The sequence below is a fragment of the Strix uralensis genome, chromosome 1 (genome assembly GCF_047716275.1).
Source record: "Strix uralensis isolate ZFMK-TIS-50842 chromosome 1, bStrUra1, whole genome shotgun sequence".
NCBI lineage: Eukaryota > Metazoa > Chordata > Aves > Strigiformes > Strigidae > Strix > Strix uralensis.
This window is the reverse complement of record NC_133972.1, coordinates 21786438-21813070: the sequence shown is the minus strand read 5'-3', so window position 1 is coordinate 21813070 and position 26633 is coordinate 21786438. Positions and strand designations below refer to the sequence as shown.

The following is a 26633-nucleotide window of genomic DNA, read 5'->3' as shown; positions in this document are numbered from 1 at the left end:
TATTCAGGAAATGCTGTCTTTAAGTACAGTGGAACTTCCTTCACCGACTGCTTTGAATTCCAGGTCCTGAGATTGATCCTTTTTGGTATGTGGGCCGTGGTGTTCGCCCCATCGGTCGGTTTGGGAAGAGGCAGCTGAGAAGCAGCCATGGCAGCCTGAGGCCTGTGAGCAGGCACCTGGATTTCATCTTGAATGCTTTGTGGGAGCACAAAGTGTTGGACACAGAAGACAAGGACTGGTGATCTCTGTTCCCTGAGGTGGTGACCCAACCTCTCTTCTTCAAATTGCATCCTCCCCTGCACCTCAGACCTCCAGTTCTGCTTTTGCCTAGCAATCCCACGCTGCTCTTCTTTCTGCTCCTTGTGCAAGTTCCTTCAAAAAGAAGCATGTTCAGGGTGCAGGTAAAAGACAATGCATGGACACTAGCACCGAGTGCCACTGTAGCTTATAAAAATGTTTCTTCGTCTTACATACCCAGCAATCCATTGATGCTGTTCACTGTAACGTTAGGTTTATACAAAAACCACACAGCTTTTGTATCAGGATCTGAACTCGCAGTGTTAAATGTATCATGAAACCTTCCTGTCACATTTCAAAGTCAATGGCTGTTGATATGTAAAAATAAAAAGCAATGGTTGGAAGAAAGAAAAAGGGCTCTAATTTTTAATGTACCTGCATTAATGATAGGAAATGCTGGTGCTCTGTGTGTAGTTTTTGTACAGATTGTTACATCCACTCGTAGGAATGTAGCCCTGAACCACCCACTGGCTCTCCGTGATTCTTCCTGTACTGCTGGAGAGATGTATTAATGAACAAAAAGGAGCTCCTAGCAAAGACAAATATTTTCCCTCTGCTGAAGAAAAAAAATTAAAATTGGCTAATTAAACTCTTCAGAGTAGTTTTGTGCCTACTGCATGTAATCATGCACCATTATCCAAAAGTGGTAAGGACCTAAACTAGCTGAGTCCCTTTAAAACAATGTAGTTGTTTGGAAGTACGTTACCTGATCGCGCTGAAGTCACACTTTGAGGGTCACAAGCCATGTACCTTCTACTACACTGGTCCACATCATAAGGGGTTGTGGCTCAATACTCATGTTTGCCATGGTAACTAACTTTGTTACATTAATTTTACAGGAAGTGTTATTTACAATATGGTTAATCTTGATTAATAACTATTATCAGCAATAATATTCATATGCAGTTTCATCTATGACTTATATCCAGAAAAGAAAGTTTACAATTTAGCTAATGACTGACGGTTAAATCCAGGCCATGAATTATTCTGCAAAAGACAAATTAGACTGAACTTGCATTTCTAGTTGTGCTTTGTTAGAATTACTACTGAAATATAATAGTTGTTGAATCAATAACTGTAGATAATTTAACCCTTTGTTCTCTTTGCAAATGGTCTGTCAGCAAGGAGTGGATTTTTATTATAATAAGGTAGTTACTACTATTTATAATACAACACATCTGCTGACCCAAAGTATTACTTAAAACATGTTAGTTTAAATGAACACCATCATGGTGGAGAAAATATGCTGATAAATATTTTGATCAGCATTCATCGCATGGGACTTTGGAAATCCTAGGCTAAGATTATCTGCAGGGTTCTTGCTCGGTTTGTCATTTTGTAGCAATCCCAGTGAGAGTTACAGAAATTCTCCCTCAGCAATTCTGTTTGAGATGGTATTTTGCCCAAGACTTGACAGTTTGGAGAAGACTAGCCATCACATGTTCCTAACAGGACTCCTCCCACCCCAGCCCCAGTGGAAAAAATCGGAGCTGAGTGTGTTAATGTGCATTCCTCCCCTCAGCTAACCAAGGCAATTCTGCGGAGCTGCCCATCTCCTGGGTTTGACGGGGTCACTTGTGGACTGGCAGTACCCAAGCACGGCGTGCGGCAGCGTGTTCTTCACGCTTCATGGCCAAAGCGCACATAAATCCAAACAACAGAGAAGAACTTTTGGGTTTTCTTTATGAATCAAGTCCTTGAAAAGGTATTCTTTTCATAAATTGTTTTTACTCTTTTATAATTTCTTGACAATAATTCTTGGTGAGTATGCAGATAACAACAACAAGGCAAGCTTAATATTCACTCAGACTTAATCAAATAGATCATATAGTCTTCATTTTACCCATTAAAATATTTTCATTTATAAAAATTAATCTAAATATAAATATTAACACTAAAGATTGAAATCACTTGATGACAAAATAATTCTTTGTGTGCTATAACGTATGCTTTTATGATTTTTTTAAAACAGTAAATTATATCTTTGCACATATTTGGCACAATAAACATTTGTAAAAATTCAAATGCCTTATAGCAGGTGGGATTTTTTTTTTTAAATTTTTTTTTTTTTGCAATGCCTACACACTACACATTTTTCTGTCAAAGAAGACTGAATATTTTAACATTGTAACACGATAATAGTTGCTTTTCATGCCTCTTAAAGAAAACAACCTATTCCAAACTTTGTTGGCTTGTTTAAATCACACTAACAGAACAAAAGCCAAAGAGTTATTCTATTAAAATTAGTAATTTCTGTATTGATATTACATACACAATATTAGTTATTATTTATTAGACGAATATGTAGACCAACCACCATTAATGACATTTCATAACACGCATACCGGCATAAACCAGAACCTGGGAATGTATTGTATACACGCACAAGAACAGTCAAGGAAGGAGGAGGAGACTGGATAACAAAAAAATTACTAGGCATCCTACTCTGTTTAATCTCCTTTAGTGGATTGCATATATAAATAAAATCTGTTTGTTTTATATATATATTTATATATTAAACAGAGTGGGCCATATTCAGAGAACTAGTATTGTATGAGAGTAAAAGAAGGCATAATTTCACCCAGAATGAACACATTGGGTCAGATCTTGGGCAGATGGAAATTCCTTGAAAGGATGGAGTGATGCTTCTGTATTCTAGGTGGGAAGAGGGTTGTATTTACTCCGAGGGTTCCTTACATGCAGCTGGACATCAGAGTGCTGACAAGCAAGATGCCAAATGTGGGTGGCAGATTTGCAACTGGCACTTTTTCCAACTGTCTCATCCAGCCATTCCTCACCTTCCCCACCTGCCCCCCTAAATCCAGCCTAGCCAGGAAATTTGCCCAGTTCTTCTCATATTTGCCCAACCACAGACATTTCACGGCCTGGCGTCCCAGGGGACTGCTTACGCTGCTGGTGGGTGTTTGCTGGGAGCCCAGGGAAAGGAGCAGCTCTCCTCCTTTGCTGGCACCCGCTGCTCTCAGGAGAGCTCACCCCTCCTTCCTGCTGAGGAGGAACTTACCAGCCTGTGCCCTCCTTCATAGCACCTTTCACATCGACCCAGTTTGCATTTGGGTACCTGCTCTGCACTTTGTGTGGAAGATAAGGGATTCACTGGCTTATCACCTCCTCTGACTACCTTCTTTGTATTCTGCAGAGCAAAAAGTACCACAAATTGGCAAGGTCCTCCCCAAAAAAGGTGAGAGGGACACCCTGTAAGCAGCATCTTCCCTCCTGAGCATCTGCTCAAGGGCCTTCCGGTTTGCCTCACCTTTCAAAGGTCTCAAGAAATGAAAGAAGAAATTTTACTATTCACAATCAAATTCAGAGTGGTGCAATGGTAGTGGGATGCACATGGCACCAGTGACAGGCCCCAGCTACTCTATGTTGGCTACAGGGTAGTAAAGGAAGAGACGTCTGGGCTACATTTGCCCCCTCCTCAGAGAAGCCAGAAAATGGCAGAAGGAAACCTCTTACAGGCTGCAGCCACCCTACAACCACCAGCCAGTCAGCAGAGATCTCATCCACAATGGTTTTACTTTCTTTTTCCAGTCTTAGAGATTTGGTCAGAATTTATTCTGAACTACAGCGTGGTTGGACACCACCAAACAGACAAGAAAAACAAGACATACAAAGGTGTTGGTTTCACAACGGTGTTCAGGTGCCAGTTCCAGACACCAGGATCATAACTCAACAGACATCTGGTCCACGTGTGCTGCCACCAATTCACGGTTCAACATCACATCCATGTTCCCCCCGCCACCAAGAGCAAAATACCTAGCTCTGGAGCTAGAACATTAACTCTACCAAGCATACCCTTAGTGAACAGAGCAGTCTTTGCACATCGCATCTCATCCTACAAACCCTGTCAAAACTTCCACTGACTCCCTGGGAGCAGAGCTAGGTGCACTGATTTTCCACTCCCATACACTGCACAGAGTTGTTATTGCTCAACAAGACGGACGCCTACGTGAATAGTAAGAGGCCAGCAAATATGGATCACAGGTCTGCTTTGTTCTTTCTTTTTGTACGAAATATTGGCCTATAATTATGATTGACTGAGTGTACAAAAACATACTGCAGTTTAAAGACGACATACTTTAGTACAATCAATAGGGAGAAAAAGTGCATCTTAAAATGTGGAGCCTTGCATTTGAAACTCAGCATCCTTTCTAGAGTCTTGTGAGAACTTTAAGGCAGAGTTTCCTTTAGCAGACCACAATGCTGAAGACTTGGACAGCTTTCTCAGTGAGGTATCCAAACGAAGCCCTATAACTGAGGCATTGTGGGTTCTTGAGGGTCCATTTTCAGCTGGACATACACAATGGCTGTTAAGTAAAGGCACTCTCGTGTACAGCCTTAGGCAGTGTGTTATTGGCAGTAGGGAAGTGTAAATTTAGTACATCACAGCAGATCCTATAGCAGGTTCCTAGAACAGAGAGGGACAGGAAAGAAAAAAACACGATGAAACACAAAACAAGCTTGCTGAAGCTTCTAGGGAGTCAGGTCTTCCTCTTCTCACTTCCCCACCTATTTGCCACATATCTAGTGGCAGACTGCTTCGGGACAGTCAGTTTTTTTCCTTATCCCTCAATGGCTGCTGTAAAAGAAATGATTGATGGCTGCCCAGTGAAGCTTATTTGTTCAAACCCTGCAGAGACAATGCATGGCCTATCTACCTCTTAAATTCCAGTTAGGTAACCTTTGAACATTTCTCAAAAGTTAGTGAGATTCAAGGTGACTCTCACCTGCTGTGTTACAGTGTGCAGCTGGTTCTGTGAGAGTCTGGTTCAGAAGTCTGAATTGCAGGGGACCAATAATTTATTTATTTTTTTAAAAATAAGGATAGCACATTCCTGGAGATCTGGCAGCCAGGGTACACAAACTGACATTCAGGAGCTGCTATACTGTATGCAGTCAGACACCTTCCTGGTCGTACTTGTTCAGAGATACCTCAGCGGTCTCTATTCTTTTTCCTCAAACTATTAAGAGAAGTTTTGTGAAGATGCCGAAATATAGCTGCCTACACAGATACCACTATCTCTCTATTTACTACTTTTAACAGCAGTTTTAAAAACATCTGTTATGAGTTTACCATTAAGTCCTTGGCAGTGCTTTTCCTCTCTTTAGTTCTTTGTGTTAGAGATCCTTGAAGCATGAAGTTTCTGTTAAATGTTCTGATGGTGGTAACTGGAGAACCATCTATTTTTTCACCTGGGAAAAATACAAAAAGGGAAATTTTTCACATAGCAGATTGAAGCAGATGTAACAATACTCCTAAAGAGTCACAGCTTCTAGAGAGATAAAACTTCCCCTAAGATGTATGAGGAAAGCTGGATTTAATTTAAATGAAAAACAGCAGGCTGTGATATTCCAAATTTATTAAAGTTTGAGGCCATGTCAATCAGTGGAATTAAACAAGAGTAAAACAAGATTAATGCAAGGTGAAGCAGGCCCTACAATTGTCAGAGGTAATGCACTGTGGGGTTAAAAAAAAAAAAAAAGGGAACACATGAAGGAAAACAGGATTTTATTTTATAAAGCCAATTCACAGCCATACCCTAACGTACCAGGAACATTGCTGAGCCACATCGTATGGACTGAAATCAACATACAGAGGCTTTAAGAAAGGAGTGGTGGGTTGTGGAGGGTGGCAACTGGCTTTTGGTAATTAAACACTGTGACTGCTTGGGCCTCACAAACTAACCCCAGGCACGCTGGAGCAGCAGCATCCCTGTTGCAGGGCAAGTATTCAGCATTCCTCATTTGCTTTTCCCAGCCTTCTGCTTCTGCTCCTATTAATTTGTCATTTGTCACAGCTTCCACTGAAGAGAAAGTGGTGATGCATTTTAACATGACAAATGGGTATTTTATGCAATTGAAGTACAATGGGAGACGAAGAGGGTGGACACATTTAGGCTTTCTCTGTTCATTTTGTAACTTAATCTTTCCCCTGCTTTGCTGAACTGTAAATTATATTGAACTTTATAAAGAGAGACTCTCTCTCTAATGCATGTAACAACTTAAGTGCACCTTTTATTGGTGGAGCTGGAAGTTTTCTCCTCTGCTGTCTTGATGTGTCTATTGTATGCATCTGTAAACAACATATATGCATTACTCGACTCTGTTACAGAAAAAGAGGCGAGATTTCCCCAATGTATTTTTGAATACTACATAATATTCTGGCACCTGGTTTGTTTGCTTTTGATCCCGTTTCCTTGTCAGGCGAACACATGGAGCCACGTTCAAGCCTGCAACAGTGAGAGCTGATATTCTGCTCTCAATATCTGAAATCTTCAAAGAAAATAAAGAGAGAGACAGACAGATGGGGAGGGGGAAAAAGAAGTTTAAAAATTACTGTGGATGCCACTACTAAATTATATCCCTCCCCCAGTCAAATCCTCTTTCATCAAAAAATATAATCAGATGGTTAACTTCTTCAGCAATTCTGACACTTTCCTATATTCTTTAGTCCTGATGTTAAATGGGGCTTAATCTGTTATTAAAGATGGAGTAAAAGAACAATCCAACCTACCTTGTGAATCCAGAGGCATTTTACTCCTTTTGAGGAAAAAAAGAAAGGAGGGGAGAAACCTGCATCTGCCATCTCCCAGTTACCTTTAGCTGCATAATTCCAAATTCCTTCAAGCTGTGTTTTCCAAAAGCTACATTCAAAGAATGACTTTGTAGGACACATTTCCTAATTCAAAATGAATTTCATGCACACGCAAAGTACATCCTCCATCACAAAATCTAAAAATTTGATCTTAAATATTTGTAATTTAAGTGTATATGTATGTTAAACACAAGCATGCATAAATGCAGGTACACACTATATAAAGACACTCAATGGAAAACAAATTGCTAGGAAAAAGTCCAAGAAAGCAAAGATCTGGGGGCAAAGTAGGCTGATGTTGAGACTAGTGGAAAAAAATGTTGCCAAAAAGGGAAAGAAGTGTCAGAGAAGTCAGACATATAACCTGACTCCTGATTCACAGTGACACCTGAAGCTATTCACTCTGCAGAAGACCTTCTGTTGGCCTCTTTGTCATCCTCCTTGCATAGCTTAGGCCTCTCTCCTCTTCATGTCTCAGCCCTATTAACATATCTACTGTAAAATAATGACTGAAGCCAACAAAACGTCACTGCCAGTTTGCCATCTAGTGCAGCAATGCACTTCTGACATCAGACAGATGTCAGGCTCTCAGATCTTTGCTCAGTCCGAAATTGAGCATGCTCCCACCGAGTAAAATAACCAGGTACTTCCCATTAAAGCCTGGCACAGGCAGGTCAGAGTGCCTCGCTTGGTACAGTGGTCAGTGAAATCATTGTCAGTCAGTTGCTAGCAGTGTTAGCAGTGAAATCTGGCAGCATTACCTCCTTCAGCTTTCAGCACCAGATCACGATTTGTTCTTCTGAGCCCCAGACTTTCTGCAGCCCGCTAGAAGGATGCTAGATTGCCGCCCACGAGAGCAATTGCCTTTTGGCTGGGATGTGTGCTGCTTAGGGCTGAATGCCAAGGCAGGTTTGCAAGTGCTAGGCTCTGTGCTTGCCTCAGCGGTTGGCTGCTGTTGGCCTTTTCTGGTAGAACAGGACTGACACTGGCTTCTTTTGGGAAGTGCTTTACAACCTGCTGATTAGATAAACTGCCTAAGATTATGTTTGCAGTTTGCCCACAGCCATGCGTTGACACAGAGCACATCATGGGAGCGGCCTGGTAGCAAGGAACAGGTTCTGTATTTGTATTGCAGTAACAGGCTGTTGCACTCCCATGTCCAAAAACAAGCTGGGGAAAGAAATAAACAAATACAGTACATCTGGCTGGGCTGAGTTACGCATCTCAGTTATGCTTTGCTCAGCTCCTGTGATGCAGTCAGCATCTTTGGATCATCAGTCCACTGTGGTACAAAAGAATATTGAAAGTAAGTGTGTGCAGACAACAGGTAAGAGCTAGGCAAGGCAGTGTGAAACCTGCAGATACAGAGGAGCTGCTGTCCTCACCTGAAGCTCCGCATGATGAACTTGTGCAGCTGCTGTGGCCACCTGATCCTCCAGATCGGCCAGCTCAGATTCTGCAGTAACACTGTTGATCTTGCGTGCGGCATCTTCCAGGTTGGTCAGCTGCCCCTCCAGCCCGTACACCGTGCTGGCTGTCAGGTACACCTGCAGGGCCAAGGCAGGCAGAGGTGTCAGTGATTTCTGGTTTGTGGGCACGGAGGTTAAGCAGACTGCATCCTCCACGATACCTTTGAGCTTCCCTCCTTGCTAACCCACTACAGGGAGACTTACCTAGCAGAGGAAAGTCATGGGGGAATAATCTGAAAACACACATCCACAAAGAGAAGGGAGGCATGAGTTGGCTGCACTCCACATTTCATAGGTGCTACAATAGTATTCCAAACGGATTTGTTCACGATTCACCAGAAAAAAAAAAAAAAAGCTGAAAAGTTTGCTTTTTTATTTTTGATATTCAGTTGCATAACAAAACCCCCAAGTCTACAAGGGGAAGTCAATGGATCACACCTTATATAAAGCTGTGTTTATTGAAACACACCTAATGCCTTCCGGCAATCAAAACTCTGCAAGAATAACTGTTTAGCAGCATATGGTTATTAACTTCTTACAGAGTAAGTGTGCTTACATGTACAACACAGTTTTCCATCCCATCCTGTTCTCACCCAAATATTACAGCAGCAAAAACCTTCCTGCCTCCTGGCCCTTTGGAGTGAATCTGTGGAGGAGGGTCAATAGACTTATCTGGGACACATAAAACAGAATAACAGACTTTATCATTTAGAGATCTTCTCTAAAAACAAACAACTTCTAATATTTTGACCCACCTACAATACCTTTGATAACTGCAGGTAAAGGTTTCATTTCCCATTCCGCCCCTTGAAGCAGTAGTTCATAATACATTGTGGTTTATGTGTTTCTTTTATTACACAAAGAAATCTAAGGTACGCGGCCAGATGGAGGTCTCTGGTTTATAGAAAAGACTAATTTTCAAGCATTAGATTTTGACATCTGTGCTTAAAATTGTGTAGACCCATATGAAAATACTACACCTTCTGCCTATTTACTAGACAGCCAAGTCTAGTGTCCATGAGGCTGGTAACAGCACAGTGAAAATGAAATACATATTCTGATTTTCCCCACTGGCAGCCTCACTCACTCTAATAGCAGTAAAGGCTGGTGCTACAAAACTAACATGAATTAAACATGTTCTGTGGCTGTCTTCATGGTTCAAGGGGCAAGCAAACAGGACCTGAATCAGATCCTTGAGTGGATACCTTCATTTCATACATGTTTTTCACTCAAGTCATTATATCTGCCCACAATTCCTAGATCATGCAGTCCTTTGACATAACAGGTATTCAAATAATTTCTGGCCACGCTGTGACTTTATGGATCAAAAATGGAGAATGACTAGATTAATATTTAAATGAGTGATTACTTTTTTATTTTTTATTGTTTCTTAATTGCTTGCAATATTTTTTTTCCTTTGTATCAGTTGTTTCAAGGCATAAATGCAGATACATTTTTTCATGTATGTGACACTGCTAAGAAACAAATTCACTACGTCTTGTATGAACTGCATCTTCACAGTCTAACTGCAGGCATGAAATATTTGAAAAATATACCTAGAACAAATAACTGATCTGATTTAACATCTTTGCTGAAGTACTTGGAGACACAGGTGGGCCATAAAGTTAACATGCTGATTTAAATAGAAATGCTTCTGTTACTGTGGGTTTTAATTATTCTTTCCATTCATTTAAATGATACATTTTTGTGGTGTGACATACCACAGCCACCTCAGATTAAAAGGCGATTTTTAAAATTTCCCTATCACGTCTAAAAGCTCAGAGAAAGAAGAAAAATGAACATTCTTAATGGAAACATCTTTAAAAAGTTAAAGAAAAGATGCATTTAAATGCTGTGCCAAAATTCTCTCACAATAAGTTGTACTTTTCAAGAAGTACTTTTCAAGGGAAAAAAAATTCCAAAGAAAATAGGACTGGTAGAAAAATGTGGGAAGGGAAGGTAATTTTTTTTTTTTGGTAACTCAATTAGCCCCTACATTTGTTAAATTTTAATTTCACTGAACATTTTCCAGCTAGATCTAAATAAAAGATTTTTCTAAAGAATGTTCTTTACCTGAACAATCGTTGCACTTCCAAACAGCAATGGTGTACTTGCAGGTCTCCACTAAATTATGCCCTTATGTATACATTCACATTCAGATTGTGAAGACTTATTTTACTATCATTTAGGTATGTACAGTTTCCACTAAAACCCACCCAACCTTGTGCTGGTATAGGTGGCACTACATTCTTCACACTGATGTATGTACAGTCCCTGAAACACTAGAGATAGCAACAAAGAACAAAGTGTCTATGTACACCCAGATCCTCTTCCAAAATTTGCTGCAAAGAGGATGTGCTGCACGCAGATATGCCCCCAGCTGCACATGGAAAAGTTATGGATCCCTGGATTTCTAATGGCTCCTTTACTCTACTATGGAATGTGGTGGTGAAATCTTGAAACCATGAAGTTTTGTCATCTACTTCATACGTTGTGTGGGGCAGAAAGACGTAGTGTGGGGACACAGCAAGGCTGAGCTGGATACCTTATGAATTATGCAGGGAACTGAGAAGAAGCTAAACCAGGGATATGCTGCAAAGAGGGCAATGCCACAGCAAGCAATGCTCTGCCTCAGTGCCCAGTCTCTGCTCAGTGAGAAATGCTTGTCCTGAATGAGTGACTAGGGGCCACGGCACCACAGATGCCAAAGCTCCACAAGGATGGGAGGGATTGTCAGTGTGTAGTTGGGGAAAGAAAATGCACCTCATAGTTTACAACAGTTCTCCACAGAAAAAAATGTGGGAGCAACTCTCCCCAAATTGCTCTCTGTCCTCTTGTGGAATTTCTTAGTTCTTCTAAAGACATGGTCCAGCCTGAACTTGGAATTTCATTCTGTATTCACTCTCCTGCCAAATGCATTCTGTGTTGTTTTGAGCTAGGACACTGTAGTATTTAATGGGGAGAAAATCTCCATCTACTTATCTACTTCTGTTATTCTGAAAAAAAAAACCTGAACTCAACTAGAATTTGTTGTGGGGATGCATCTGTTGTGTAAGAATGAAATGGATATCATGGTAGGTGGCATGAGGAAGGCACTTTGCTTGCCACAAACTTAAGTTATACCCTTCTCATCCATCATCTCCTGGACACATCCTCTTCTCCTGCCCTCCCAGTCCTACTCGGGAGGACTCCCAAGCCTATTTCGCTTGCTTGTGTTGCGTTCCCCTTCCAGAGAGGAGCCAGGAGCATGACTGCTGTGTGGAAAGCCCTGTGGTGGGGCAGCTTCAGGTGGCTGTGGTGCCCCATGATGGAAGGCAGGAGATGCCACCAACCAGGACAGTGTGTGGGAGCAAGGGGGAGCAGGAGCACCTCAGCTGGTACAGCAGGATGCCTGCAAAGGCTGAGCATAGGTGAGAAGGAGAAGCTTGGAGGTCAGGTTATGACCAGGAGCTGGCTGGGGAGGAGTGAAGGTGCTCTTGGTGGGTTGGAGGGCACTCTATTGGTGTGGAAAAGATTTTGGAGCAGATGAGGTTAGGAGGGGTAGGATCTAGTCTGGGAACCTCTGAACTGAAGCAGAGCTTGGAAATTTGAGCTCAGAAAAGGTGTGGTGAGAGGGTTGTGGGACTGGTGGGAGGGCTCGGGAGTAGGACAGGCCCAGTACCAGGACTGGCTGTTATTGCCATGGATTATCATCCACTCAGTCCCTAGCCTGGGGCTGTTGTGGAAGTGCATTTCTGTGGAGGAAACTGATTTTATCCCCAAGAAGAGGTTCTGTCTGAAAATTTTATGGGGCTAAAGAAAACCAGGACCTATTTTCTTGAATTGATCAGGATGCTATAACAGGACATCTCAGATTCCTATGATATCTTTAAGAGCTCCTAAGGAAGGGAAAAGTCACTGAAATGTAATTAGTTAAATTTGGTAAAAAGAGAAAATCAAGAGTTACAAGTGTACCATCTCCATTAAGTGGATGCATAAAAATTTCTAACGAGTAGTGACTTCCCCCTATGATTCAGCACTGCACTTTTTCCTGCAGATGACAGGTACTCATGAAAAAGGACGGATGATTCAGACATGACAAAAAAAATGTTTGTTTAATTTGGCTTCTCCAGCCTGCTCTTTTTAACAGTGCATCAGGTAGCTCCAGCTCCCTGGGTGCTCAGCACAGTATGCTGGGGATGTGTGGGTGAAGGAAGAGCTCCTCAACTTCTCTGTGTGACTGGGGACATGCTTTCCCTACCTGTCCTTACAGTAATGAGGCTGTGCTGGGACCTGGACACGTGTGGTTTCAGCCAGGCATGGTGCACCCACATAGCCACAGAGGTTCAGAGGGTTCAAGTTAACTTTTGAGGCAGAGATTCTAAAATCAGTTGTAAACCTCAAAACATCCAACTCTCCGCCTCCCCCACATATTTTAAAGTACACGTTAAAAAAACCCCAAAACACATATGAGCACCCCTCTGAAATAGGATTTTTTGTTCTGTTTATTTGTTTAATAAACCAAAATTAATTTGGAATGTCCACTGATGCTGCCTAAGTGCTTTCCCTTTCCAGTTGGCACACACACACAGGTACACTCACGCACATACGTCACACTTTCACATACTGATTCATGTTCTTACGTTTTCTTCCAGTGTGGTGAGCTGCTCATCAAGTCTGATGGGGTCAGTCCCCAGTGGGAAGGTCCCTCTTCCTCTGTCCTGAATGTCAGCTGGGAAATCGCAGGGACTGGTGGATTCTGCTATCAGTTCTTCAGTGGCATTGATGACTTTCAGGACTTCTGTAGATATGTTGCAGAGAGAGACAGCAGAGTACTTCTGTTTTGTTACAAGAACAGACAGAGAAAACAACAGCATTAAATTAGCACAGAGGGGTAATATGTAACATCACCTTGCTAATAGCTGCAGCTTTAGCCGTGCTAAAACAATATACCTGGCTAACTGCTGTGAACAGACACAAGAACTGTGTAATGAAATTGGAATCTACTTCTCTTTTTCTCCCTCCCTTTTTCACATATGCACACTGCTACAGCATGCAAAATAGCATACACATGCAATTCTACAACACAATTTCTACTGGAATCTTATCCCCAAGGAGCACACAAATGTCCAGCTTTAAAATCCAAGTGAGCTAGATAAGGCTAGTGTTTTAAGCAGGTTTTAAAGCACAATCTTCCTTTCTGGGTACTGGCAAACACATGTGGAATCACCTCTCTCCATATGCACAGGAGCTATCTATCGTATTGCAGCCGCAAACACGGGAGAGCAATCTTCAGCGGCCCTATGAGGATAGCATTTTACAAAGATGTTTGCTATGAATTATATGGTAGCCCCAAAAACCAAAGGTTGAGCGATAAGCGTGTAAAGATTTGTATCCTCATTTTTTTAAAATTTCAATTTACCTTTTTTTAATATTTATGAAACAAATTATATCAAATACGAAGGAAAAGCATACAGTTTTATCCATGTTTTTTGTTTTTAAACAACTGTAAGTTGTTTAAATCTGTAAAAAACTGTAAGCTGTTTAAATCAGTGTACAAATTGGTGTTCTTGATTTGTAATTTGTAATTAACTATCCTGATTCTGACGATTCTCACAGAGCTTTAGGCTTCAGGACAACTCCTCTGCTGGCAATAAATTTTCACCTGATGTACCTTCAAGCATCAAGCTCAACATCCAAACTATAAGGCTTGGAGATTGAGCCAAAGCCTGTTGAATCCAATACAAATACCGTCATGTCATTATGTGCAATACCTTTAGTGGTGCTTTGCCTAAAAGAAAGTGTGGGAAGTCTAGACCTAAACTGCATTCATTCCTCAAACCTGCAAATACTTATGCATGCGAATTAGAGGCACACCCATCTGTAAATTTTCCCAAAACCAAAATATCTGAGGATCAAAACCAAGGAAACAGTCTTTGGATTCTATATAGTAAATTCTATAGTGCAGAGAAGTATAACTGATTAAAAATGTCTCTCTGTTATGTAAACATTGTATTAATCAATATGTTGGCTGGCATCTGAGGCAGGATATAGCAGAAATAACGTTCCTCTGCTTCACACAAACTTTGGTGAGTTTAACTGGAAAACCTTTTATTATCTCTTTCCTTTAATTAGCTGTTCATTTTATGTTAGATAAGACTTTTACTGAAAAACTACTTTTTTAGCAGTGTGTGCTCAATTGTTGTGTATCAATACATTAAGGCATCTTTAGCACTGTTACTTCTCTGAATTACAAGAAATAATTAGATACATGAGATTAAAGAGAAGGAGAACAAAGCAAAAACAGTATGCTACAACACTCAGATCTTTAGCTTGTTAGCACAGCCAACACAGCCCTGAACAAGCGGGCCTAGGACTTTCTTACTGAGAACAAATACTTGAACCCCATAAACAGCCTACTGTTTTTTCCATTTATTTTCACAAGTGCCAATTAGGTTAAAAACAGATCAATAATTTTATAGGACAGAAGAGGAAATCAATGTTACTTTGCTTTATCATTTGCTTTTATAAGTACCTAATTCTTATTCTATTCTATGAGTAGTGAACAAAAAAAGATAAAGGTCCGACACTACATTTTCTTCATCATCTTCACTGATGTATGTTCTCCATTTCAAGAACTGTAGCCTCACTTTAGTGTTCATTATTTCTTAAATGTTTTCTTACCCTTTGTAGTTACTGATGGATTTCCAAAAAAGATTAAATTAAATTAGAAAAAGGCGTTCTTATACCAGAACATGAGAAACCATATTGGCATTTGTTACAGACCAATTACTACAAAACAGGTTTGTTTTGTTTTGTTTTCTGGTAAAGTATTCTGTGATAGGAAGCTTTATGAAATCAAGATTTTGAGTAAAATACCCTACCTTCTCAACAGGAAATGGATAGGGGAAGAAAAGTTTAATGAGGTAGAATAGAATAGAATAGAATAGAATAGAATAGAATAGAATAGAATAGAATAGAATAGAATAGAGTAGAATAGAATAGAATAGAATAGAATATTTCAGTTGGAAGGGACCTACAACGATCATCCAGTCCAACTGCCTGACCAATTCAGGGCTGACCAAATGTTAAAGCATGGTATTAAGGGCGTTGTCCAAAGGTCTCTTAAACACTGACAGGCCTGGGGCATTGACCACCTCTCCAGGAAGCTTGTTCCAGTGTTTGACCACCCTCTCGGTGAAGAAATGCTTCCTAATGTCCAGTCTAAACTTCCCCTGGTGCAGAAATGTGATTTTTAGCTTTCCTGGAATTTTGAGGTAAGTTCTTAGTGTCAGATGCTGTTTGACTTTTAAAATCAAGATATGCTTCCCATTAAGTGCTGCACAAGGCAGCTAGATGAATGTCCTTAAAGTGTGTGCATCACTGAATGTATCTCAATCCTAGCCTGCAGGTATCTAGACACAGCAGTCACAACATTAAAACTTTTCTTTAAGCTTGTGAAACATTTGCTTTTATAGTATAACAAGGATACAGCACTAGACTTTAAACACAGTAAAGAAATACATGGCAAGCAAAAGTGATTTTCTTTGGAGTATATCTCATGAGTAACTCTTCCAAAACTTAAGAGCACAAGTAATATTTCAATGTATTTAAATCTAAACTTCATGAAACTTTTCTGCTAAAGGATATTTAGAACTCAGCTTTGCCTTGGGCTGTATTTTACAGAGAAGCAAGAAGAGACTAATGTCTGCCTGAGTGAGACATAAAATCAACATGTGGGGAGTTCAAGTGTTCTCAAATTGGAAAAATTGCATAGTCAATTAATGGTTTTGCATATGTTTTTACCTCTTTTTTGAGCAACTGTCAAAAGCTGTTAAATCAGCCTGTGTTCCAATGGCCAGTTTGCAAACCTAGTGGGGTATGCTAGATAGAATTATTTAAACTGTGCCAGGAAAAAAAAAATAAAAAGTGTCCTGGAGTTTTAGTGCTTCACAACCCTCTCCCCTCCCCTCCCATGCACGTCAAACTTAGTATTTATGAGGTTCTATAAAAATCACCTAAAATTCACAGACACACGCACACCAAGATCATCCTGGTAGGTGGACATTTCAAATTGCTATAAAGACCTCTTGCCTGTCTAATTTGTCTTGCCCTTGCAGGAAAGGTCATTGTTAACATCTGTAAGTGATTGAAAGAGACAGCTATCATGCCATGATGAAGTCTCTCCCATCTGTCTTGTCAAGCAAGTCAAAGAACTAATATGGATGTGATAGATGCAGAAAGCAATCTCTATTACAAATACCTAGCACAGAAAAGCTAAGCACAGCCATTCTTCTCGAAACACTGGGATGAATTCTGATTTCAACTGTGCTACTCTACTTCTGGATTAACACCACATCTCCCAAATTAAATCAGTGCAGGTGATCCAAATTTGAATGTTTCTACTGGTTATGAAAATCTAATTTTTTACTGAATTTGAGACAAAGAGTTTAATGGAATGAAGAAAACATGCATTTATCCTTTTTATGATAATGACCACCCTCACAAATATGTTAAAGACACAGTCAAAAGGGGATGCTCAATTTCCCCAAGTTCTTTGTGGGAGAGTTTTAAAACCAATGAAATACTAAAAAAGTGTGTGTATACAAGCACATATACATATATGTGTGCACTGAATATAACAAACAGCATCTTGTAAAACTTCTTTATTGTCATTTCTATGTGTGGCTGGGAAGATGGAAATAATGCCTGTTTTGCTCAAAATTATGTTTCAGTGGTCTAAGCTAGCTCTTGCTGACTGTTAGCTATTTCCCTTCCCTTCTGCTGTCTCTCCTTCCTTGCTGATGCTGCCAATACTTCCTTTGTTGTTTTACTTAAGGATGCTACACTGGAAGGCGCTTTACAGAACAGTACTTGCATCCTTGCACAAAGGATGACGAGTAGTGGAAGGAAAGCAGGATGATAAAACTGAAGCAATGTAAGCGTCCAAACTGCTGAGAGTAGGTGAACACTAAGTCCTTGTATGCATCTCAGCAGCCTATGACATTTCCACATCAAGTCTCCTTTCCATGGACATTATTGCTTTTATTTTTAATGCTCTTGAAGTAGTTCTCTATCACTTGCATTAATTTTTTCTCCACGTTGTACTCAGTCATTAACATTTTATCTTTTTTGCCACTATGATGTTATGCCATCATTAGGCTCTATTAAACTGGCATGGGAGGCAGTGACTTGCAATTCAGTAGAGAACAGTTGACATCAACAGTTAGATCAAGAAGTAGAGCAAGAAAAACTTTGCATTGCTAGCAGCCCCGGCAGTATTGACCACATCCTTGGTAACTCATAGTGCAATCATTTTTAGCAGTCTCAAGCTGTTCTATCACTCTCCAAGTCACGTGCCCATTTTGCAGTCGATATCCCTCATTTTATGTAGTGAGTCGAGGGGGGGGCTGGGGAGAAGATGAGTTTTGCTTTGCCACTGGTCAATTCAACTTTTCAGAGTAACCTGACTGAATCCAAACTTGATGAAAACAAAACCAAACCCCAAACTTGCCTCCCTCATCTCCCCACACTGTGGGAGTTTATTGTAGAGCTTTGAGGAGGCCCTGAAAAGCCCACCAAAAGTCCTTCTTCCTCACAGGCAAGAAAGATCTGAGACACTGGGCAAGTCACAGGCTGGGAGGAACAGAGCCATCAATACCCAATTATCAATGGCAGTCGTCAGCTCTGACCTTCAAAAGATATTTGGCCTAAAAATGAGCCCTAACCACTCATTACCACAAACACTGTGAAAGAAAGCTAAAACTTGCCTTGATATTTGACGGAAGACAAGTATACTATGATAAACCATGGTTTTAAGTAATTCCTCTTCTGTGCAAGTTTAAGACTTCTTGCCTTGACCTTAACATCAATATCTTCATTTATGGGCACTCATTTAGAAAAAGAAAGCTAAATTATCTTACAGAGTGAGCTATTATTCTACTGACATTCTTCAAAGTATGACACAGAGAAGTAGAGTCTCTCTTTTTGATTGTGCTAGGTAAATCTGAATATTAGATTTTTACTAATGAATTCAATCTACTGTTCTAATGTAGCTAGAGATGTCATTCCTAATAATTTGTAATGCCTCATTTCTAGAGACAGGTTGCCTATAATCATGAGAAAGGAAGTTACTTTCCAAAAGGTGAAATATTATGGTCCAAGTTGAAAATGGAGATATTTAAATCTTAAAATCTGCACAGGATTCTGTAACAGAATCCATAATGGAGACAGGCTGATGACACTGCACAAATGGAAAAATAATTTTTCTTGAAAATCATCCTTGATATTTTTACTAAAGAAAACCAAGATGATTAGAAGGTGATTAAAATTCATAGTACAAAACTTAATTCTGCGAGTAAGGAAAAAAGAAAAAGTTGAGAGGAGGTGTGTTTTGCTGAATTAAGCATCAACTTTTGACACAAAAAAGTGATTCTTATTTTATGATTGAGAGAATGTTACAGGATTAATTTGCTTACCACTATATATGACATATTAAAAATAGCATGTATTTTAAAATATAAGATCAGCATATATTTGCTCAGGGAAGAAAATGAAAATCTGTTTTAATATCTGATTCTCATAAACTGAATCTCAAATAGCACAGATTATGAAATGTCTTTCCACCTAGATGAATGATAAGCAATAGAAACCAGCACAAAAGTGAGAAAGGGCCTACTCACTACGTACAATCTCTACAATGAATTAAGGGTTTTGTTCATTTTTTAAATTGGGAGCATAGAAAGATTTTTGAACACCACTATGGTCAGAAACTGCTAAAAATCTTTTTGCTGAAATAAAATTTTCATTTTTTTCCTTCTAAATTTCTTAATACAGGTGAGTACAAGAGAATAGGAAGATCATACACTTTATCTCTGTCTTCTGTTCTTCTTTACTGATAAAACAAAATTCTCATCACAAAGCCAAATAAGAGAGCCAGTCTGCTCCACATGTCTACTTCATGTTCATCACCCCCATCATCACACAGGGCTAGTTGTGATTATAAAATATTTTTCTGCAATGGTTATTGATTGTGGCTAAAAGGTATGATTTTTCAGGCCTGATATTTCCAGGAAAATGTTCTGAGTTTGAGAATTTTGCTTGGGATATGTGGAAACCCTCAATATCACTTCATTGCATCTCTTACTACATAAGAGATGTAAGAAGACACAGACAAAACAAAGCATTCTCACCTGCTGCAATACAGTGGATAAAAACTGCAGCTTTAAATGAAGATCAAAAGCCTTTTGTTTTTCCTAGATAGTGGGAAAGCAGTTAAATAAAAAGGCAGAAAAGTTATATTAACAGCTACAGAGGTTAACATTAATATAAGTTCAGACTTACAGAGACCTTTAGGATGAACAGCAAGGATAAAGAAACTAGCAAATATAAAATACCATAAAATTTATATTTTACATTTATTGCTAAAATATTGTTGTTAACCCAGGAAGATGTCATTGCATTACACTATTCAGCTTTATTAGCATAGTAGTAGCAATGTAATAAAGCTACTATACTTACGCTATTACATTTTCTTGCTGAAACCATGGGGTTCTGGCTCCTTTAGGAACTTTTACTCCATCATTTCTAAAGCTTTCAGGCATGTGAAGCTGGATGGATGTTTCCTATTAGCCCCTGCCTGGACCAACACACCAACCAAAATACCCAGGAGTTCAGGGGGTTGCAAGATAATGATCACAAAAACTACTACATCATCTTCTGTGAGGATGGTGCATGCACCAGCACAAATGATCAACGGAAGCCACTGGGAGACACAGGTTCCCTCTCGTTATTATAGCACTGCTGTTATAACATCGCCGCCATCCCTACCGGGATGCTTTAACAAGTTTGCGATACACAGGAGGGATTCACTGCCATGTGCACGCCCAGTGCCATTCTCCAGGTCCATCAAAGCTGTGAGCATATTTCTCTTCTGTGACCAAGTCCCATGAGCCCTCCCTCACCTGATCTCCCTTACTGATCCCTGGCCACCCTCCCCCGGCCAGCCCCAGGCATAGCCACCAGCGTACACCACACCAGGGAGCTGACTTTCTCTTCTGCTGTGGTAACATGCACCCACGTGCACAGCTACTGGCTATTCCTCTTGCTAAGAGAGATGCCAGGCAGATTTTCTAACAAGTGTCAATCTCATTATACAGGTGGAAAAGTGGTAATTTACCTGGTGAAAAATGTAAGATGTACTCTCTCGAAACAAAGAATATAGGTCTCTGGCACAAATACACATGAAGATGATGCTTGCAGTACATAATTTTCCCCAAATAAAGCTTTATAAAACCTATGAATAAAATGTTTCCAGAGAATGAAGGCATAAATATTTTATGGAAAGAATATTTATGCTGTTATTCATACTGCCAAGGAACTTGGGAGGTTTCACCTAGGGAACAGGATCCCACTGTGCTATTTAACAAACTTACTTACAGGGTGTCATTCAGAAAAGAGCTACTGTGTGCCTAGTCATGCAATAATGCCAACAGAAAACAGCAGGATTTAAACAAAATTACTAAGCCTTGGTTGTAAGATTCTCTGAGCAGAAGTAAATGCATAAAGGGATTAAAAGAAATTCCTCAAGCACAAGCACATTGCGTCAAGCTAATGCAAAGAGGAAATTCAACTTTACTACTGAAGTTTAACTCACTTGCTCATTGGCATATCTTAAGCAAGGAGGAGCACAAAGTAGGAGGAGACAAAAAGAGAAACACAGTTTTTATACTATGCAGGGCAATTTACAAAAATGGCAGGGGCTATTCTCTTTTTTAAACAGTATCTCCATAGTTTCTGATAAGGTGGTCACAGTGATAGACTGCATTCAAAATGCAGTCTGCATTAGGCACTGCTGGAATTGCCTTCTCGAATGTAATTCTGTGGTATACTATGAAATATAGATCCGGCCTATTCATCTTCATGAAAGCATTTAAAGAGAAGGAGAGAGGATAGAGGAGAGAAAGAACTAAATACATCCCATTTATCATGCTTGTCACTCTCAAGATCAGTGTCATTAAGACACTTCCAAGGGGATTTAAATTTTGCCTTTTTCTTCAGGCATTTGGTTAGGCTTTGATGAGGTGAGGCAAAAAACCCAACCCCAAAACCCAAACCCAAAGCCAAAACCAAAGAAAAAAGCAAGGCAGAAAGAACTATGCAAATTACCGTGCTAGTACAAGATGCTTCACTAACACAACAGCTGCGCAATAGGATTTTTGGTTTGTTCACAGAGGGGCTGAAGGCTAACTCTACCCTGATCATAGAGAACTCCATGGCCTTTCATTGCACAACTAAGACAAGCAGGCTTTTCAGGTGTCTGCATATCCCCGGAAGACCATGAACTACTCATGTAGCATAATAAGCACAAAATGTTATCTATAAAAATAACTCTGCTGTAGGATTATGTTTGTTTTAGAGAGCTGTGAATATCCACAACACTGTTTTAGACAATCACAAACTTAGAAATGTTGAAAATTATTGTGCTGAAGGTCTAAGTGGATTTCAGTCTAAGGCATAAAATTAAATTGTGTGCATTAATACCTACCTAAATCCTCGAGTATCTCACATGAACTAAATAATTAACTCAAAGGTCAGCATTTTCAAACTTGTATCTTAAAGGCAGACATACAACTCAAAAGCTCAGTTTGAAGTGAGAACTCACCCATAAATGCCCAACTTCAGCTAACTTCCCACTTAAAACGTGCCAATTCTTGCCATTGCTTCAGATCTTAATATACCAAATATCCTTTTCAAAGCATCAGCTCAACATGTGATTATATGAGATTCCCAGCTTCCATTAAAAACAGAAGTCCATATTTTTAAAGGTGCAGACATGTGAAAGTCAGATTTTCATGAGCACCAGGTACTTAATTTCCAGGGATTCAATAAACAGTACATGTTTTTTGAAATCTTTTTCTATGGTCAGGTGTACTATAACTAGAAATTCCCTGTGATTTAAGCTTGCTACTCTGTTCCAGAACAAGCTTGTGAGAATAGAAGACTAAAGGCTAACAATGACAAGCAGTGAGGCTAAAATATAAGCAAGATGGCTCAAATACAGTATTTAATGTGTGGTTCAGGAGCTCAGAGAAGATTGTAGGCACCTGAGCTCTCATTTTAATGGCCCAGAATTAGTGCTTCTGTATACCTAATTTGAAACTTGATGCCCTGGTCAGAAGTCTGGGTCTTTGGCTGAGAATGTTAAGTGCCAGTCTGAAAGATCTGTAATTCCCTACATGTGCATTCTCAAAAAATCAGGCTTCTTAAAGAGACAGCACATTGTGACATGTGGCTTTTAAGGCATCTAAAATTACTGGTTCCCTGAAAATATGTTTCCTCTGCTTGTCTCCATTAAGACATGACATTTACTCATTAAAAGTTATTGCATGTTTTTTTACTTCAGCTATGTCTTCATATTTTACCATAGCCCCAACTGGTATTATAAACTGTCATCTTCAGTACTTCATTGTAAGATGTTGGTCAGCCACCTTTCCAAAGAGAAGGCACGTGTCAGAAGATTTTAAATCACGTTTAAGGACAACTGTCAAGAATCACAATGAAAGCAGCCTGCTTGTTTCTGTACAGCTGGAGCAAGTCTTGCTATCAATTCCGCTGTAGTCATGACCATGAATAGTATTGGGATATTTTGGTTTCTTTATTATAGACAGAAAGAATATATACTGCGGCCATGAATGACTAAGACTTTTTTTTCATCCAAAACCAGTAAAGAATTAGGAACTCCAAGCATTCCCTTTTTGCTGAACATGGCATGTCTCTTATTTTTTTTATAAATAAGGAAATTTTACTGAGAAAAAAAATAATAATCTTTGTTTTATTTTAAATACCTGACATACAAATGTTAAAGAAATAATAAAATTAGAGGAGGAAGAAACAACTATTATTACTTTGTAGATGCATGCAGATGAGTAAGTACACCACAAAACATACATTTGCCATTTTCTGTGCTCAGTTCACCATATAGGAGCATTTCAGAAAGTCCTATTCACAGCCTTTAATTCTGGACTTTAACTGCATCATGTTATACTCTAGCTTGTCTATATATCCTGTTGAATAATTTGATAATGCTGGTTTGTCTTTGTAAACCAAAGATAAGCTAAATTGAATGATGCTAACAAGCACTGGCGATAAAGCTGTTATTTGATTTCCTTAGAAAGGTTGTGTGTATGTCATGGAGGTATTTGCATACATGATGGTGAAGGTACTTACACTGCTGTGTAGTCCATGGCTAAATAACTCAGAATCAGAATCACAGATTACTTAAGTTTGGAACTCTGGAGATCACCTAGTCCAACCCTTCTGCTCAAAGTAGGGTCAACTAGATCAGGTTGCCCAGGGCTGCGTCCAGTTAAATTTTTATTATTTCCAAGGACATAGACTCTATCTCTCTGGGAAACCTATTCCAGCATTTGACCACCCTCACAGTGAAAAAGCTTTTTAAGTTTAGATGGAATTTCTTGTATCACCCCTTCTATTCTCCAGGCTAAACAATTCCAGCTCTCTCAGCCTCTCCTCATATGATAGATGCCCCAATATTTTAATCATATCTGTGGCCCTTCACTGGACTCACTTCAGCATGTCCATGTATGCCTTGTACTGGGGAGCCCAGAACAGGACACAGTACTCCAGAAGTGGCCTCACCAGTATTGAATGGAGGGGAATAATCACCTCCCTCAGTCTGCTGGATGCCAGTGACCTTCTTTTCTGCAGGTGCACATTGCTGGCTTATGTTCAGCTTGGTGTCTACCAGGACCCCTTTTCTGTCAAGCTGTTACCCAGACATATGGCCTCCAGCCAGTATGGGTGCATGGGATAATTGCTTCCCAGGTGCAGGACTTTGCATTTCCCATTGTTGAACTTCATGAGGTTCTGTTGGCTCATTTGTCCAGCCTGTCAAGATCCTCTGGATAACAACAGAACCATCTCATGTATCAACTGCTCCTCCAAATTTAGGGTACACTCTGTCTCATTGTCAATAGTGAAGATGTTAAACAGTACTGGTCCCAATATTGACCACTGGGATACACTACTAGTGACTAGCCTCCAGCTGGACTTTGAGCCTCTAATCGCAATCCTTTCAGCCCAGCAATTCAGGCAATTTTCAATCTACCTCACTGTCTACTTATCCAGTCCTTACTTGCTCAACTTGTCTGTTAGGATGTTATGTGAGACAGTGTTGAAAGCCTTGTTAAAGTCAAAATAAATAATATTCAGTGCTCTGAGTGCCTCAGATTACCATGATCTTTCAAAGATGAACAACAGTGGCCCCACAATGACATGGGTCAGTTCCCTCAGCTCTTGTGAACACATCCCCATTGGGTGCCATGCACATGTGTATGTCCCATTTGTTGAAATATTTGCTAACCTGATCCTCCTCTACCATGGGTAAAGTCTTCACTGCTCCAGACCTTCCCATAGGTCTCAGGGGCCTGGGATTCTTGAGGGCAAATCTTACCTGTAAACTGAGGTGAAAACAATGTCGTGTAACTTAGCCTTTTCCAACTTCTGTGTCACCGGGTCACTGCAGCAGTAAGCCCTGCTTTCCCTCATCTGCCTTTTGTTGCTGATATATATGTAGAAGCCTTTCTTATTCCCCTTCATGTCCCTCACTAGATTCAATTCCAGATGGGCACTGGCTTTCCTGACACCATTCCTGCACACTTGGACAGCATCTCTATTGTCCTCCTGGATCACTTGATCCTGCTTCCATCTCCCAGTGTATTAGTTCTGTGTATAATTTGGACAAAATACCTTTCAAATGATGAACAGATTTCCTTTAGAGAGTTGTCCATACCCTGTCAAAGCTGAGCTGCTGTGCAGACAAAACCCCAAGAGCTGAGTCAAGACACACAGCAGACAAAAATGAGCCTAAGTGGATCTAAGAGATAAGAGTGCTTTACTGGCAAAGGGCAGCAAAGGGCTTCTACAGCACCAACTTCAAGCATACCACATAATCTGAAGAAAAATTCAGAGGAAGAAAGGGAAGAGAGCAGGTGGTAAGTCCTGTGGGGTGACACTGAAATCAGATATCTCATTGTAAGGATGAAATGGCACAAACAGAGGATCTCATACATTATCAGAACTGACACAGGATTTCAGTTTCACTAGAGTATGTTACTACTCACAGTCATATTAGCTGACAGAGTAACAGGGTTGGAAAGCTTTAAAAAAGCACAAAATATTCCAATAGAGAGGCAAAAGAAGAATCTCTGATACCAGAGTGAACTATATGATACTAAAAAGAGAGGAGCAAATAAAAGGACTGAAAAAACCACTTAAACCAGCTGGTTAGCAAGGAGGGAAAAAGGAGAACTGGGTACGTTTTTAAATAAAAACATATAAGCTGATTCTCAGCATAAACTGACATTAATTCCATTAATATAAGTCACTTAACAGGTTTATTACACAAACTAAGTTCGCTGTTTTGAATTGATGCTGTAGGCTCACAGTGAGGAACACACACCTTAACTGAAGTTTTACCTGCACAAGGGTTGCTGACTCAGACCCAGTGTAAAGGACTTTACAAAAGGGGTTTTTTCAGCAACTATGTTTAATTTTCTAACCACAAGTTTCTCTTTCTGGATTCTAACTATAACAATGCTGTCCCTACTCCTCTACAATGACCACTTACCTTCTTTAACTCTTCCTGAATACTTCTGCCATTTTCTTCTGAGGACAAACTCTCCTTCTGGTTTTCAGGGTCTGTTCTAGGTTCTGACTCTTGTTCTTCACCAGAAGATGTTTCCTTGTCACTCATTTTAGCAGCAAGCTGAAATAACCTGGATTTAAGCTCCTCCTCCATAAGGTCAGGCTTGATATTATGACGCTGATCCTCACTGCTTATATCTGTTTCTGATAAGTCATCGAAATCCTACAAAGAAATTAGAAGAACAGTATAATTACTGTATAGGCACAGAAGGAAAAACAAACAGCTTCCTAGAAAAGTATAGCTATGATCACTCTGCAGGGAAACTAGACAGAAAGCACACTAAGTGTGCTGATAAAAAAATAATAAAAAAATGTCTTTACAGAGGAATGCCAACAAACCCCCACTTGTTGGATTATGTTTATTATTCCTGTTTACTTTTATATTATGTAAAAAGAAACCATCAAAGACATTATGTATCTGTGTGCAACTAATTAAATATGCCTAAATGGCATTTCCCATTCCCAGCGCTGCACTGCCATCACTCTCAGGCATGGTGCAGATAAAGAAAGTGAATTGTGGGAATGAAATAACTTGTGACCTGGTA

At 39.9% G+C, this 26633-nt stretch overlaps 1 protein-coding gene across 3 annotated transcripts in view; it reads right to left on the bottom strand.

Annotated features, from left to right (window-relative positions):
• Positions 1–1963: 1963 nt before the first annotated feature.
• The window catches only part of MYRIP (myosin VIIA and Rab interacting protein), a 235054-nt gene continuing 210384 nt past the window's right edge, over positions 1964–26633 (bottom strand). For 2 of the 3 annotated variants that reach the window (XM_074859086.1, XM_074859096.1), the window contains exons 11-18: positions 26012–26251; positions 19554–19616; positions 13005–13199; positions 8299–8460; positions 6487–6591; positions 6331–6391; positions 5393–5511; positions 1964–4726 (exon numbers count right to left, since the gene is read on the bottom strand). In XM_074859086.1, coding sequence (XP_074715187.1) covers positions 4694–4726; positions 5393–5511; positions 6331–6391; positions 6487–6591; positions 8299–8460; positions 13005–13199; positions 19554–19616; positions 26012–26251 — 978 coding nt within the window. In that variant the 3' untranslated portion in view covers positions 1964–4693. The remainder of the gene's footprint in view (positions 4727–5392; positions 5512–6330; positions 6392–6486; positions 6592–8298; positions 8461–13004; positions 13200–19553; positions 19617–26011; positions 26252–26633) is intronic. The other variant, XM_074859106.1, reaches the window with a different exon arrangement.